This window comes from Chaetura pelagica, unplaced genomic scaffold (assembly GCF_000747805.2).
Source record: "Chaetura pelagica isolate M959 unplaced genomic scaffold, ChaPel_1.0 scaffold21, whole genome shotgun sequence".
Taxonomy (NCBI): Eukaryota; Metazoa; Chordata; class Aves; order Apodiformes; family Apodidae; genus Chaetura; species Chaetura pelagica.
In genome coordinates this window covers 1,873,117-1,886,399 of record NW_009952251.1, presented here as the reverse complement: position 1 = coordinate 1,886,399, position 13,283 = coordinate 1,873,117, and the positions used below count along the sequence as shown (strand labels likewise).

General features: G+C 39.2%; 1 protein-coding gene across 3 annotated transcripts in view; it reads left to right on the top strand.

The window, feature by feature from the left end:
• The window catches only part of SPATS2L (spermatogenesis associated, serine-rich 2-like), a 32,670-nt gene that overhangs the window by 15,830 nt on the left and 3,557 nt on the right, over positions 1-13,283 (top strand). For all 3 annotated transcript variants that reach the window (XM_010007351.1, XM_010007352.1, XM_010007353.1), the window contains 3 exons: positions 6,082-6,140; positions 9,546-9,655; positions 10,186-10,288. In XM_010007351.1, the coding sequence (XP_010005653.1) occupies positions 6,082-6,140; positions 9,546-9,655; positions 10,186-10,288 (272 nt within the window). The remainder of the gene's footprint in view (positions 1-6,081; positions 6,141-9,545; positions 9,656-10,185; positions 10,289-13,283) is intronic.

Sequence of the window (13,283 nt, the reverse complement as noted above, 5' to 3'; positions counted from 1 at the left end):
AAGGACTTCAGTGAAATTGATTTATTCTGTTTTCTCTTTATCTGCTTATTGTCAGACAGTATTTTTGGTTAGAATGAAAATTTATATAATCTGGTTTGCTGTGTAAACATTGTGCATGGGCTAACATAGTGATCAAATAATAATCCTTAAGTACCATGAACTAAAAGAATATAAGTTACTGAGACATTACAAAATACATAATGTAACAACAGCTTTTCCTACAGCTTTATTAGTATAAAGAACACATGAAAAAAATGAAGCATCATTTCTCCAATTACAGAATAGCGTGACTGTTCAGTAGACCTATCAAGCTGTAATCACCCATTGCAGGTGTTTGGCCTTTTTATTTACATTCGCATCACATCATTCTAGTTCCTTGTGGTGAAAGTTTGACAAGGACAGTTCTCATTTTTTGGATTGAGGTGGGGACTTTCTTTGTGAAATACACAGTTGGCTTAGAGGTTCTTATCAGTTGTCTTTTCACCCTGCCAGTGAATGAAATATGTTAGTGGTAAAAAGGAAATGTGTACATGATATAAAACTTAATACTTAAAAACCAACAAAGCTTAAAAACCAACTAAGCTTATCAGGACTATCCCATGAATTTGCATGTAATCTCAGCTTGGATATAGCAGAAACAGTGACAGTACTGATGTCCCTCAACCTTGCTTGAGGTTGTCATCAGATTGTTAACTAGCACAACTTTAAGGAGCTACTGGGGTCTCTTACAAAGCCTGCTGACAGAGCAAAGTCACTGGAGAAGGGTGCAGTATATTTTTTGAAGGCTAAGATGTCAAACTCCACCAGTATCCCACAGCTAACTCCCTTCTGTACTTCAGTGTTCCAGCATCTCACCTGTTGAACCAGACCTCAGAGGATGCCCATGAAAAAATAACTCTTCCCCCCTTCCAGATTAATAGTCCTGCTACAGTTGTTTGGAATGCCACAGCTGACTGTGTCCTTCTCAGTCTCTAAAACAACATTCATTCTCAAACTATGCACAAAGCTTGTTCAGGAGAGAGTGAAGCTTATTAAACACTTCAAGAAGGAAATGGGTGTTCTGAGGTGTTTAACAGGGTTTTGAAAAGACTTGTTTGAGCTGTGCTCTTAGTGGTTGCCTCTCTACCATACTTTGTGAGTTGTGTCAACATGTTTTCCTCCATGTCAGCTTGGTCTTTTATTTCCCCATTTCTCCAAGCACAGCAGGTTTTTCAGAAAGCCTAGAAGAGGCAGAAGGAAAGAGGAGATTCTGGTCATCTGGAAGCCTTGTGATTCTCATCAGTAAAGCTATAAGTTAGCCTGGCAATCCAAAGCAGCTTTTCTGAAGAGTCACTGATAATTTTAATCATTATAGTGGAATTCTGAGCTATTGCAGCCTCTTTCCCCCTTCCAGATTAATAGTCCTGCTACAGTTGTTTGGAATGCCACAGCTGACTGTGTCCTTCTCAGTCTCTAAAACAACATTCATTCTCAAACTATGCACAAAGCTTGTTCAGGAGAGAGTGAAGCTTATTAAACACTTCAAGAAGGAAATGGGTGTTCTGAGGTGTTTAACAGGGTTTTGAAAAGACTTGTTTGAGCTGTGCTCTTAGTGGTTGCCTCTCTACCATACTTTGTGAGTTGTGTCAACATGTTTTCCTCCATGTCAGCTTGGTCTTTTATTTCCCCATTTCTCCAAGCACAGCAGGTTTTTCAGAAAGCCTAGAAGAGGCAGAAGGAAAGAGGAGATTCTGGTCATCTGGAAGCCTTGTGATTCTCATCAGTAAAGCTATAAGTTAGCCTGGCAATCCAAAGCAGCTTTTCTGAAGAGTCACTGATAATTTTAATCATTATAGTGGAATTCTGAGCTACTGCAGCTGACTGAATTTTTTTTTTTTTTTTTTTCTCTGAGCAAGCACTAAATTTCATGCAGTAAACTAGAGGAAGATTTATTTGTTTATACTAATATCAGAACAAATTCAGAATTTGTTCTGAGTATGGAACTGTGAAATAAGGCAGCTGTCAGCATAATTTATCTCTGTCATTGCTGTGCTGGCAACTCACTGCAGTTGGGCATTTGCAGCTCTTTTGCCATTGTATACTAAGTGTGAATTCTGTGAGCCTGCGTAAGTCCAAGGCATGAGTACTGTCCGTTTGACCACAAATAAGACACTTCTGATGTTGCCTTCGGAATCACTTCAGCAAAACTAATCCTATAGAGCCGCTCTCTCTCCTGCTGCATCTCTTATCTCTACAGCACAAGCACTGTCTGTGTCCTGCCCCACTTTGCACATCCTCTACCTTGTCTGCTTTGCTGTTTTCTTCCAACAAAATTATCTGCTTCCTGAACCTCCACCTCAAAATTTCATCTGGATAATAAAATCAAACAATGCTGAATCCTGTGCTCCGGACTGCAGATGAATCACCTGCGATGAATAATAATACAATCCTGACAGCTAGAGTTTGGTACCCAGGCCCCAATCCTGAGAGAGTGAGGGATAAGAGAAGAATATAATCATTGTTTTCAGAAGAGGCGTGGCAAAGGGAGACAGGAAAGAAAGATGTAGTAGTGTTACTCTATTTTAGCTCCAGCATCAGTCATGAAATATAAGACTCAATGGATTCAAATCTGTCCTTGATGTTGCTCAATGGGAGGAGAGATTAGAGTCACAGTATTTGCTCCAGTGAATATTATGAAAGTGTCATAAAAAACTGAACACCCACAGCAGAACTGATAAATGTTATTACAGCAGGGGAGCCAATGGGGCTGATGATGAGGGCATGGATTCCAATAGGTTCAGAGAGAGAAGTGGGGATGCTAAGTTGTGCATTTGTCACAGGAGTCTCAAACAGTTTATGGGATATACTGAAATGCTGATGTTGGAGGGAAATAGGAGGGATGGCTGAAGCCCGACAAAATGTTAGTGTTGGCAATAATCAGAAAAAATAGACAAAGGTAAGACCTCTCTAGAACCTCAGCTAAAGAAATGTTTATGATTTTAACCCTGGTTCCTAACATCTATAGAAGACCCAAGAGAAACAGCATAACTAGAGAGGAAGGAATTCGCAGACCGTCTTCCCTGAGGTGTCTAGGTCTGAAATGCATTCTGTTCCTTGCTCTGTTGGAGACCAGATCTGCTGATATGTGGGTGTGAGGCAAGTTCCCATAGCACCCAGTATCCAGTTCTCCACAGCACACCAATGGCTGCAGGCTGTGCGCTGTAGTGAACCAGCTTGACATAACGTTTTGGTATCAAGTGAACACTAAGAAGCATTGGAAGAAAGTGTATTCCCAAGAGGTATTGCTGACCTGAGCTTTGAGCAGTTCTCACTGTCATCTGATTGGGATCATCCTATTGAGGTAGAGTAGGGCATTATTTCAGAAAATATACTAAAATCAGTTAAGTTTCTCATGAGTTAAGCAGTTCAGCTTGAGTGGCTTTCTGAGCTTTGTGTGAGAACAGTGGGACCTTGGTAGGAGCAAGAGACAAGATTTGATCCATTGATTTTTTCATTGTGTATCTGTTAGCATTTAGTTGTCTCTGTACTTGCTTTGTCTTTCAACCTTCTTTTTCCAGTCTGGTTTTCCAGCTTCCTCTCTGTTATTTTTTTATAACTTTGCCAAGTTCTTGATGGAGGAGGAGTTGGTCAATTTTGCACTGAGGTGCTCTATGTGACTGGAAAGGAATTAAATTGATTCCTACCCCGTTTCCTTAATAATTGATCCTATGTGAACTAAGAAGAAACGTAGCATTTCCTAGTGCTTGTTGGCCTTTGATGTTTCTAAAGAAATGTTAATTTCCCCTATAATTCCATGACATATAGCAATTCATTATTTCCAAGCTGAGAATTGTGGCTGTACACTTCTAGATGAGAATCAGTATGTTCCTTTTATCAAGAGAGTCCATGTCCTCAGCTGTTATAGGTTAGGACAGTTGCATTGTCTTCAGGGAAGGGCAACCCCATGAAGATCTGTCCATTAAAGAAACTCAGTTTATCACATTAACTAGTCTCATAGTGACAAAGGCAACAAACAACTTATTTTATTTTTTAGTTTTCCCAATGTTAGTTTGTGTAGCGACAGGGGAAGTACTGACATGGTTGTTCTCCATCAAATTCATCAGTTCTGATCTCTGCTACTACAAAATCCAAACACTTCGCTCTGTCCACTAGAGACCATGCTAAAAAGCAGTGGAAACCTGTCTAATAAGATATGAGCTCAGACATTAAAATACATAAATATAGGATTGCTAAGGCCTTGTTCTGGTATTAAAAGTGGTTTTATTTGGCCTCAGAATCTTAGGGGCAAGCAAGGATGCATTGTTGGAGTAGGGAGAAGACAGAGAACATGGAAGGAACCAGGCCAAAACACGGTTCTGAGGAGCAATGTGTTTGTGAGCTTGTTGCTTGAATATTTTTTCCAGACGAAAGTTTCTGTTTATATAACCTGTGCAGTACACTAGGGAGGCATTTCTGTAATAGCAGAAACAAAAATGTGCATACTTTCTAAATATAGGGGAAAATGCTAAAGAACATTAAATACTGTCTTTGTGAAGGGTAGAAACAGATGAGAGCTTACAAAACTCGTTTTAGCCATGCTGCTGTTAAAGCAAAGGAGTTTTATTTTACCATGTAGTTACAAAAGCTTAGTGAAAATAGATTAATTATGAAAAGCAATGGCTATTTAGATTCACAAGCTGAAATCATCACCTGCCTATTTTGAGTCCAAGCTGGATGCTTATGCCTGGAGAATATTGAAGGCTAACTGGAACAAGCGTGTCCTTTCATTCTATGTGTGTGCCTCTTAACTGATTTGCTCTACTGTAAAAAACCCTGCTGTTTTATTTTCTCTAGTGTGTAGGTCACACTAAATTGATCTGGCAGGCCAAAACAGTGTTTTTAGTATTGTTTATGTGTATGAAACAGAAAAATGTTACATTGTAATTTTATTGGCAGCTGTGTATACTCCATGTGTTTCCCACACTGCTTGCATCCTAATATTTTCATGTTGTAATTAACAACTCACCAGTTCTCCTCTCTGTAAGTCGTCTGTCTTTGGTTGCTGCTCAATGAACTCTGTAGGATTTTGCTTTCTTGCTAGACAAATATTTTGTTGAGTTTTCCATAGCATCTTCCTTTTGATATAAACCAGTTCACTCAGTGTCTTCACTGGCTACAAAAGCTTAGGCTTAAGGATGATTTTACTTAAAGTGTTGAGAACTCCTGTCTTCCCTTGAGCATGTGCCTGGTTTCACTTTTTTATTATTTCCCCCACAGCTGCTTGAGTTTGAGTTATGCAAACATAAACATTGGTGGTTACTAAACATGAACATAACTAAGGATAACTACTGAAGGGAAAATGGAATGTCACACCAGACACTATGCACTGAAGAGTGTTCTGCAGTGGTGTTCTTTCACTGAACAATCCTGCTGGGTTGATGACATGAACAATTTACCAGACCCACTGTCTGTTCTCAGTAGACCTACCTCATCAATTTGAACTTTGGCAACTTAAAAGCACTGTCAGGGATTGCACACCAGAGATTTGTGAAAGAACAGGCACATGAGACCATCAGAAAGTCCAGGTAAAACTGGAACCACACCTTCCCGGTCCCAGAGAATATGGGGCAAGGACCCAACCTCTATTATAGAGATACATCCATGCTTATTTTCATTACAAAGCATTTTCTTGTTTATCCTTACATGTTTTGCACAAGTATCTCTATTTAAGGAATAGAAGGACCTCTTTCCACACAGCTTCAAATCTGTTTTATTGTTAGTGTTGCACTGAGAGCAATATTTACTGTATTAACCTGGTCAGCAGCAATATGAAATCTTGCTTAATTAGGAAAGAGGCTCTTGAGTTGTCTGGGGACTGCTGTGCCCAGGCCATACAGAAAAGGTGAATCAGACTGACTTCCACATCTGTTCAGACATGTGAGCAGGCCAGCTGTTTCTTCAGCTTCCATTTTTTAAAATTTCAATTATTTCAAGATTGCCCATAACTAAGGTCTGAAGTATTTGTGTAGTTACTGCTTTTGATTTTATGAAGTTCTAGCATGGATTAAATTATTGATTTTTTCTTTTTTCTTTTTTTTTTAGCATTGTAGACAAAGAAGTGTCATTGATGGCAGAAATTGATAAAGTTAAAGAAGAAGCCAGTAAGTAAAAAAATTACACAGGGAACTTTTGGAATATTAATGTAAATGTTTGTTTTGTTTGGCAGAAAATTGTACCGTATATAAATTTGGTTAGCAGCTTGTATATGTATCCAATCAAATAAGTCTTTGATGTTTTGGGATAGTTTCTTTATAGTTTCTATCTCAAAGCGCTGTGCATAAAAGTCTTAATATTTTGAAATTAAAGTAAACCAGAAGTTGATATAAGTTAGATTTAAATTAATCATTGCTTCTGCTTTTCTCATCAGAGCTTTTTGACTGCTTTCTTTTTTCTTATTTCTGTGGTTTGTTGATTAGTCCTTTTCCATTTCCTTAATCACTCTTTGCTTTCTTATATTACATATGTGAGTTAGAATGCTGAAAATTACATGGGGAATATGTTATTGTGTGGCCTTGCATAGCTTTAAGGGATAGTGATCAAGCTTATGAATTAAAACCAAAAAAACTTCCAAACTGACATTTGTTTACTGGAATCTGTGGGAGTTGATGTGATTCCAGACTTCCATGTCATCTCTGGTTTTTGCATAGGTAAAAGATATATATTCTGGTTTGGGTAAAAAAACCACAAAAACCAGCAAGATAAGCAACGTATTAGGATACCACAGTATCTGCCTGAGATACAGTATTCATGGCTTAGTAATCAAGGGGATGTGTTTTATTAGAGATTGCTAAGCAAGAAACTGAAGAATAATCAAAATATTGTTAGAATGATACTTTGCCTGAGAGATGAAAAATATATGTATATCACTGCTGTGTTTTCATGCAATCCTTTTATTGATTTGTGAATATAAAGTCCTTCCCGGAGGGGTCACAAATACATCTAACATTCTTGAATTATCAGTTTGCATTTAGAACTCTCACTTACTTCACAAATGTATACTAGCTAAATTTTTATTTAAAAAAAATAAATCTAAATCTTCCATTGCTAGTTAAGTCTCTTGCAGTTGTATATGTGTAGAAACTAAAAGGTAGGAGTTCTTACAGCAAAGATTGGCATTTATTTTTCAAATTCTGTATGTGAACTTTAGTAATACAAACATGAAATAGATAATGAAATTTGAGTTCTTTGTTATTCTGGAGAGGATTTGTAGATAGAAACATATCAGCAACTTTCTGGTTACCTGTAGAGAGCAGGTAGCCATAATCAGCTACAGGGCAAGTGCCCACTCACAGGAAAATCAATGGTAAAATTCCCATTGATATCAGCAGACATAGATCTAAGCCCTAACTGCATAAACAAAAACACATTTTGGAAATCCAGTGTCCAGGGCTAATGGTATCATAGGGCCCATTCATTAATCTTGGCCAGGTATAGTAGTACTTTTTGTGGAAAGTAAACCTAATTTTTATCTACAGGTATGCAAAGTGCTGCATTTGCACATGGCAGGTTCTATTTCCCTGTGTTCATGCTGACTCCACATGTGACACGAGTTTCTGCTGTCTCTCGAGACTGTAATAGGCTTGTCAAGTCCTTTCAGAACTTCAGACAGGAAGTTGTTGCAGCACTGTAACACACTAACCAAGATTTACGTTATTATTTATTTTCACATCTCTTTGCTGCATTGGAGGACTGTTTTACAGTGGGTAATCTTACTATTGCTGTCGATAATGGTAAAATTTCCAAATATGATAATTTCAAGTGGGTTTTTTTGTTATGTTTTTTTTTTTTAAATTGGTATTTGTTTGGCATCTCATTTGGAGATGTGTCAGTATGAGATGAGATGAGATGGTATGGTTTGGGTAGTCGCTTCAGCTGACCTTGGGGGAAGACAATATTAGCATTACCTGCAATAAAGCAGAACCATCGGACATGGAAAAAAGCTAGTTAACTGTTAGTGTATTCTGATAAAAGTTTCTCAGATTTGTAGATCATATTCCACAAAAAAAAATAATAATTAAAAGACCAGCTTGAGATATAGATACACACCTCTTCTTAGCCTAAGTAGTAATGTAGGTAGAGATTTAGCCACAGGGCTAGAGGAACTGTAGCCATCCTCTGCCTTCCCTGCCCTGTGTGACATGTGCTACTCTGTCATGTGGTTTGGTTGCTACCACACAGCTGTACAGCTGCAGCTCTGTCTTTCTGTAGCTGCTGCACCATGCTGTAGTTGGTGGAATACTAGAACAGATAGCCCAGAGAAGTGGTAAGATACCACATCTCTGGAAATGTTCAGAGTCAGGTTAGATGGGGCTCTGAGCAACCTGATGTAGTTAAAGATGTCCCTGCTCATTGAAGAGGGGTTGGACTAGATGACATTTCAAGGTTCCTTCCAGCCCAAATAATTCTGTGATACTTCCAAAAGAAGGTGCCATCTGATTAACTAAATAAAAATGTGTTGAGAAACAAACTGTGAAATATCATGAATTCTTACCTAAAAATCTGCATTATGAAGTCTGTGCTGGTTAGGTGACTTGCCAAATCTGCTCTGAAAAGTTGTGGCACAAGAAGCCAAAGTCTTCACAGCTGCAATGGAGTCTGTGGCCTTAAGGTATTTTACAATAACTACCACTCACTGCGAATGTAGACATAAGCTCTAGACAAAAACTAGAGTTATAATTATATTACATTTAGATGCTATCTTTCCTACCTGCTGTAAGGGCTGATCATACCAGCCAATTAATCAGCTGTTACTTTTTCATTGAGTTACCATGTAGGTAATAGAGTTTGCATATTTTTTACATTTTCACCAAAATTGTAAGGTTATGTTATGCTGTATGTAGGTGGACCATTGCTTTGTGGTTCATGATCACTCTTTTCCTAGAAGTATGTTCACTCCCTCTTTATATAACATGTACAAGAAAGGCAGTAGTGAATATTTTGTTTTTTCCTAAAGACTGTTAACCTTTGTAATACTGCTGTGCTGTAGAAGTGGCAACTGTGTATGTTCTGTGCTTGAAAGCAAAATCACAGTGCCAGTGATTTTAACATAAGCTATATAGGAACAGATTTTTTTCAGAGGAACTGAAATGCCCCTGTGTAAATAAAATATAGCATGTCTTCAGAAGCAGGCTGTTGACTCAAAGTAATGCTTCTTTCCATGTCTCCATGGAAGGCTCCCTGAATTTGTGCTTAAAAATAAAGCACTGGAAAACTCAAAACAACAGGTCTCTGCCCCTGTTTGTCTAAATGTTGAAGGATTAGTTTAACTTTGATTTTCTGACAGCTATCCTGTTTCCAGATCTTTTTCAATATTAGGCAGTTCAGTTAAATATACTGATTGATTTAATCTGTTCAAGCAGCACATTAGAAGTCCAGTTGAATTTGGGGGTCTGAGATGTGTGTGTTTGTCTCGCATGTGATGTGTATGGTGTCAGTGCCCAAAGAGTAATGAATTACAGAGAAATTTACCTTCCTAATGTTAATTATTGTCTGTTGGTATTTGACAGTGGAAATCCTGACTGCTCGGCAGAAGAAAGCTGAGGAGCTGAAGAGACTGACGGACCTAGCCAGTCAGATGGCTGAAGCACAACTGTCTGAACTCAGGGCTGAAATTAAGGTCAGGCATTCACTTCTGCTTGGATATTTAATGCCAAGAAAGTGGTGTCATCTTAATGTGCCCAGGCTGTGAATTCTTGCTATGGGCCGAAGTGTAACTGTCTTTCAGTGGGGAAAGCATTACCTTATTAAAGCATTATAGCACCCCTGGGCAGCATACAGACACTATCAGATAAGTGTAGCTGTCCCCTCCTAAGTGGAGCAGTGGGGAGTTCTGCTGTCTGTTTTGTGTATCAGATTCAGTTAACAAGTAAAGCTGATAGCTTCAGGTTCAGTGATCAAAAGCATTCTCTGATGAAATGACCCACTTCTCAAGTGTGGGGGTGATCCACCTGTTGCTAGGCTGTGAGACATGTCATTTGGTACTGTTAGGAAAATACATAGTTTTCCATAGAGTTCCTATGGGGACAGGATCAAGAGTTTGCTGAGCCTTGAAGTAAACTTAAGGGGAGTATTGACTGGTTTCTGTACCTTCCATGTAGTCTTTTGCTCAGAATGCAAATCACTCTTAATTTGTCTGTATTCTTGCAGCACTTTGTGAGTGAACGGAAATATGATGAAGAGCTGGGCAGGTCTGCCCGATTTTCCTGTGATACAGAACAGCTGAAGACCCAAATTCAGCTCTGTGGAGAAAGTAAGTGCTGGTGGTTTCTCATACCGAGGGTCTTGAACCACAGAATATTAGGGGTTGGAAGGGACCTCCAAAGATCATTGAATCCAACCCCTGTGCTGGAGCAGGACACAAAAAAACCCAACAAAAAACAACCAAACAAAACAACAAAAAACAACAAAAACTAGGGCAGATCACTCAGAAAGGCATCCAGACAGGTCTTGAAAGTCTCTAGAGGAGACTTCAGAACCTCTCCTGGGAGCCTGTTCCGGTGCTCTGTAACCCTCACAGTAAAGTTCTTCCTTATGTTGAGGTGGAACTTCCTGTGCTCGAGTTTGAATCCATTGCCCTTCATCCTATCACAGGGCACAAGTGAAAAGACCTTGTCCCTGCCTTCTTGATGCCCAATCCTCATATATTTATAGACATTAATTTGATCCCCCCTCAACCTTCTCCTCTCTAGGCTGAAAATCCCCAGGTCTCTCAGCCTTTCCTCGTAAGGCATGTGTTCCAGTCCCTTAATCATCCTTGTAGCCCTCCCTTGGACTCTCTCAAGTAGATCCCTGTCCCTCTTGAACTGGGGAGCCCAGAACTGGACACAATACTCTAAAGTGAGATTTCACCAGGGCCTAGTAAGGGGGAAGGAGAACCTCTGTTGATCTGCTGGAGACACTCCTTAATGCACCCCAAGATACCATTGGCCTTCTTGGCCACAAGGGCACATTGTTGTCCCATGGATAACCTCATGTCTACCAGAACTCCAGGGTCCTTCTCCACGGAGCTGCTCTCTAGCAGATCATCTCCTAGCCTGTACTGGTGCATTTTGTTGTTCCTTCCCAGGTGCAGAACTCTGCATTTGCTTGTTTAATCTTATTAGATTCCTCTTTGCCCACCTCTCCAGCCTGTCCAAATCTAGCTGAATGGCTGCAGCAGGTTTGCTGGACATGCACAAATTAACTTCACAGTATGCAATGCATTAAATTTGCTGTACATGTGCTGCACAGTCCATCTGCATGTGCACAGTGCCTTCTTTGTCAGAGATTTCCCAGTATTACTGAGATCAGTTGGAGTTTTCCATCTAAAGAGGATTTCCGGGTGGAAATAGTAGTCAGCTTTGGGGAGCACTTGGACTCAGTACTTTATTAATAACTAGTAAATCAGAAGCTTCTCTGTGTGAGCATGTTATGAGACCAATTCAGATCTCTTGTGCTAGGAGTAACTCCCTAAGCTTTATAACAGTATTAACTGCATTTTTTAGGAGCTCGAGATAGTCCCAAATGTTCATTTCCAAATCATCTGCACTTCTGTTTGGAAATTCAGCTTAATTTTCTGTTCCAAGTATCATGTCCCTGTTGAAAAATACAAAATAGCCTGTTTCTTACCTTTTTCATGCTCCACAACACCCCCTCCCCTTTGCAAAAAGTAAATTATATAATGCTTTGTCCCAGATGTTACTGTCCTATGATATCCCATCAGTACTGTCACTCAGGAAAGAAACTGTTAACACAATACTAAACTAGTGCATCTTGGCAGAAGAAAAACCATTTAGGGAAGAAAAAAATAATTATTTTCAAGGAGTTACTAGAAAAAGAAAAAAAGAAAAAATGTCACACAGTCTGCCAATGCAATCTTCTGACTGCACAGCTGAAGAACTGACTCCTTTGAGGCATAAACAGTTTAATTCATTAGATTGTAAGAATACCATGAAACTTAAGAGATTGAAAATTCTGTAAATATTATCCTGACTCATATAACCACAGCTGCTATTGATACAACCATAGACAATTTTTTTTAACTCATTGAACTGCTTTCCTAAATAACTTCCAGCTGCAGTTATTTATTCAAGTTCATTATTTATACCTCATTTCACTAAAGCATTACTGAAGCATAGTTTCCTGTTGAAATCAGGTCAGTGAAGTCAAAAGGACAGCTATCAGCAGGGAAGCAGTGCCACCTTACAATTGACTAATAGTGCACTGGCCGTCTGAAGAACTTATCTCTAATCTACCCTCAGTGACCTTAGATGAGCAACTCATGCTGCTGGGATGTCTTTGGTAAGAGCTCTTCAGTACAAAAGATTATTCTGTTTGGAGCATCTCACAGTGAGGCCCATATCCTGCTAGGAACTGCAAGTACCCCTCAAACAGAGATAATGCTGGGCCTGTAGCTAAGAACAGCCACTGTTGAGGGCTTTAACAAAAGCAAGAACAAAACCCACAGAGCTCATGCAAGGGAAGGCATGTTCTAAGCATGACAAGAGGGTGGGCAGCATATACTCCTAATCAAAGACAGGAAGAAACAAAAATAATTGGACTGACATACATCCAGAATGCCCAGTGGTGGGTTGTACCCATTTCTTGTACATTCTTTTTGGTTAAAAATACGTTTTTATGACAAGCAGCTGGATTTTTATATGGGCTTCCATGTGCAGCAGTCTGTTTTAGACAAGAGATAACAGTAGAATTCAGTGACAGCCAGCCTCACTGAACTTAGGAAATTCAGTTCATTGTGTAGATCATTGCATTATTTTTCTGAAGAGGACACCTAATGGGAGAAAGAGGTGATGTTGGCATAAGTAAGTAAGAGCCTCAACAGAAGTAACAGATGATACTTAGTTGCTAAAATTATTCCACATCTTCTTTCTCCCTACTAAAAGCAGAAAAATCCAAGTACATTTTAGATAAAACAACAGGTGTCGCTCTGAAATGAACCTCTGATTTGTCGTCACCAGAGAAGACAGGAATTCTGTTATCAGAAACATCAGAAGAGAAAATTAAGAACAAGAACTTTACTACATATCATCAGAGTCATCTTTGGAACTGCATAGGGGCCATTGCACAGAAGCAAGCAACTTGAACAGCTTGTGGAAATGCAAAGAGAAAAGAATCAAGGATTTGTTCAGTGCACTTCACATCCAGACATGGAAGTTGTTAAGAAATCAGCTGATCTCAAAATGCTAATAAGTAGGGAGCAGGAATATACTGAGATGAGCCATAGTAATGGTGCTGACTGCCATGAT